The sequence below is a fragment of the Penaeus monodon genome, chromosome 20 (assembly GCF_015228065.2).
Source record: "Penaeus monodon isolate SGIC_2016 chromosome 20, NSTDA_Pmon_1, whole genome shotgun sequence".
In the NCBI taxonomy this organism is placed as follows: domain Eukaryota; kingdom Metazoa; phylum Arthropoda; class Malacostraca; order Decapoda; family Penaeidae; genus Penaeus; species Penaeus monodon.
Genome location: NC_051405.1, coordinates 5097883 through 5101112, shown reverse-complemented (window position 1 = coordinate 5101112; position 3230 = coordinate 5097883). Strand labels below are relative to the sequence as shown.

Sequence of the window (3230 nt, the reverse complement as noted above, 5' to 3'; positions counted from 1 at the left end):
GACGGGGCCCATTCTAAAAGGGGAATAGAGCTTAGTAACCGCCTAATCGGAGAGTGAAGTGAACTTTTTGATTGGAGGGAACAACCCTGTAGCACATGTTTTATTGAGACTATTCCCCTGATGGGGAAAAACCAAAAATCTTATAGGTATAGGTTTGGCTGGGTGGTTTGCTGGTCCTACTAGTCCTATTAATGATGATAACCATGAAGATGCTCGATTAAAATCTAATCAGTTCCAGAGAGATCAGTGAATGCCTAAAGGATTACTTTTATCATGAATTCGTGAGCTTGAGGCTGTCAGCAAGACTGAGAAACTCTCAAGAAGATAAAACTCTTCTTAAAAAAGGTTGGAGCAAGTATCATTTTTGATAAGGGCCCCACTTTACTATTAGTTTGCCTTTCAGAAATGACAACCCACTACCAAAGAACCGCATAAAGCAGAGAACTGGTTCCCATACCTGAAAAGGATTATTGGCCCAATGAGCATTTTTAGGACGGCCTAAGTCCGTTGAAGCTTTTAATTGAGAACAGTCATGCAGAACCGGGTCCCTGAGCCCATCACTCCCTTCGTTTGATGGTAGAGTATGGTATCTCCCCACCCCAAATTGGTGTTTATCCCCCAAGAAAACCTGGGATTGATTAGAGTCGTGTATGATTGTTCATTCAAGTATTTGGGTAAATCACTGAATGTCTACTTCAAGGATCAGATCTTACAAGCTCTCTGGTAGGTGTTCTCACCAGATTTCGTCATGGACATGTACCACTCAAGGCAGACATTGAGAAGATGTTTTACCAAGTAAAGATTCCAGCTGAAGACAGAGATGTTGTTAAAAATTTTTTATGGTGGACAAACGGTGATCTTACAAAAGAGCCCAAGGAATACCGCATGACTGTTCATGTGTTTGGGGCAAACATCCTCTCCAAGTTGTGTTAATTATGCACTACATAAGACTGCAGAAGACAGTGCATCCCATTTCAGCCCTGAGGCATTTTATAGCCTTTAAGCGCAATAGTTACATGGATGAGTCCTTAAGTCAGTGATGTCTGTGTCACAAGGAAGTACCTGGCCCATGACTTTGAGGTGCTTGCAGCATGTGGTGGATTTCATCTAACTCAATTTGCCTCCAGCAGTACATCTGTGTTGTTTCTGTTCCAGGGCTCAGAAGAGCTCCAGTAATTAAGGAAATAGATCTCTTTCTCCCCCTTGCCAACTGAGAGTGCTCTGGGAGTAAAATTGGTGCCCGGAGACTGACACCTATGGGTTTGAACCAGTATGAAGGATCAGCCTATGACACATTAAGGCTTTCTGTCAATTGTGGCCTCTGTGCATGACTCCCTAGGTTTGGGGAGCTCCTTTCATGCTTGACTGCCAAGCCAGCTTATCCAGGGTATGTGTAAAGATGAACTCAGCTGGGACCATCCCATAGGAGAGCCTCAGAAGCCTTCAGTGGAAGCAATAGCTAGATGAACTGCAGAGGTTAGTAAATTTCAGGGTACAGAGATGTTTCATACCTCCTGACTTTGGTAGGGTTCTATCCTACCAGTTACATCACTTCTCAGATGCAAGTAATGCAGGATATGGTACAATGTCCTACCTTCGACAGTGCACTGCATCATTGTTGCAAGTAAAGCTCGTGTAGCCCCCCTGAAGACCATTACAACCCCACTGTTAGAATTGAATGCTGCAAGAGTTGCTGTCAGTATGGACCGTTTGCTGCGGCAAGAACTAGATCTATCCTTGTCAGAATCGGTTTTCTGGACAGAAATATATTCGAAATGAAAGAGCTAGGTATCATACCTTTGTGGTCAATCATGTATCACAGATCTGTGACTCTCAAGTGTACACTCATGGAGATACGTTGACACCAAGAATAATCCAGCTGACTTAGCATCACATGGGGTTCGGATTGATGAGTTCCTCAAGCGCAAGGACTGGGTAAGTGGTCCCCCTTTCCTTGGGGAAAGTGAGGACTATTGGCCTGCTCTCCCTGCAGATATGGTGAGCAATAAGCTGGATGTAGATGATGCTGAAGTGAAAGGTAATACAGTTGCACTCTTTACTGCAGCCAAGGAGCCAGGAGGGATTGATCTTCTGTTTGAAAGATTTTCCAATTAGACCAAACTACAGAGTCATGGCTTGGGTCCTTCGATTTGCTAATAAAATGAAGCATGTAACATCTACAAGCAAGAGCTGCTGTATTGTTTCTGGAGGTGTAATGTCAGTTCCTCCTCTTGACTTAGATGACCTTCAACACAGTGAAAAGGTTATTCTTGAAAATTGTTCAATCTTCATGCTTTGCAGATGAGCTTAAACTGCTAGCAGAATCTAAAGGTAAGCCCTTTCATTTTCCTAGATCTAACAGACTTGTGAAACTCAACCTTTGTCTTTCCACAGATGGATTATTGAGGGTAGGAGGCAGGCTTGCACACAGTGAGCTTGAGTATGATGCGAGGCACCCACTGATTCTGCCCAAGGACTCCCCTGTTTCCAAACTACTCATACATTGGCAACATGAAAAATCAGCACACAGTGGTCGCTATTATGTATTAAGTCATCTTAGACAGAGGTATTGGATATTGGGTGCAGGCCCTTTATTAAAGAAGATAACATCTACCTGTACTGTGTGCCGACGTCTTGCACCCCGACAATTGGCGCAGCTTATGTCAGACCTACCTGCTGATAGACTTAGCCCAAATAAACCACCATTTACACATTCAGGGGTCGACTGTAGTCGTAGTGATGTGAAGCATTACGGAGGGATTTTCACCTGTCTGATATCTCGAGCTGTCCTTTTGGAAGTTGTGAAGACAATAAATATATCCTCTTTCGTTATGGCCCTCTTCAGGTTTTGTGCTAGAAGAGCAGAGAGGGATTTAAAGCAGGAGCTTGTTCAACTCGACCAGTCACAAATGCAAGAAGACATGCTTAAAGAAGGTTTCTCTTGGGTGTTCAACCCACCAGCAGCTTTTCACTTCGGTGGGGTGTGGGAGCACCAAATAAGATCAGTTAGGCGCATCCTATTAGCTCTCCTCCGCCAGCAGAAGTTGACTCATGAGGGATTAGAGACACTCATGTGTGAGGTGGAAGCTATCTTAAATAGTCGTCCATTAACCAAATCCTCAGAGGATTCACAAGATGCTGAGCCTATTACTCCTAAACATCTACTTACTCTGAAAGGTCCCTTAGCACCCCCTGGCGAGTTTTTAAAGGAAGATCTTTACAGTAAGCAC

General features: G+C 43.8%; 2 protein-coding genes across 2 annotated transcripts in view; both read left to right on the top strand.

The window, feature by feature from the left end:
* The first annotated feature begins 1463 nt into the window (after window positions 1-1463).
* LOC119585555 lies at window positions 1464-2115 on the top strand. The gene is made up of 3 exons (XM_037934174.1): window positions 1464-1476; window positions 1604-1739; window positions 1839-2115. The coding sequence occupies exons 1-3, from the start codon at window positions 1464-1466 to the stop codon at window positions 2113-2115; spliced, it is 426 nt and encodes a 141-aa protein (XP_037790102.1).
* A 125-nt stretch (window positions 2116-2240) lies between these two features.
* The window catches only part of LOC119585554, an 8144-nt gene continuing 7154 nt past the window's right edge, over window positions 2241-3230 (top strand). Inside the window, exons 1-2 of the mRNA XM_037934173.1 lie at window positions 2241-2331; window positions 2395-3222. Of these exons, the coding sequence (XP_037790101.1) occupies window positions 2241-2331; window positions 2395-3222 (919 nt within the window). The remainder of the gene's footprint in view (window positions 2332-2394; window positions 3223-3230) is intronic.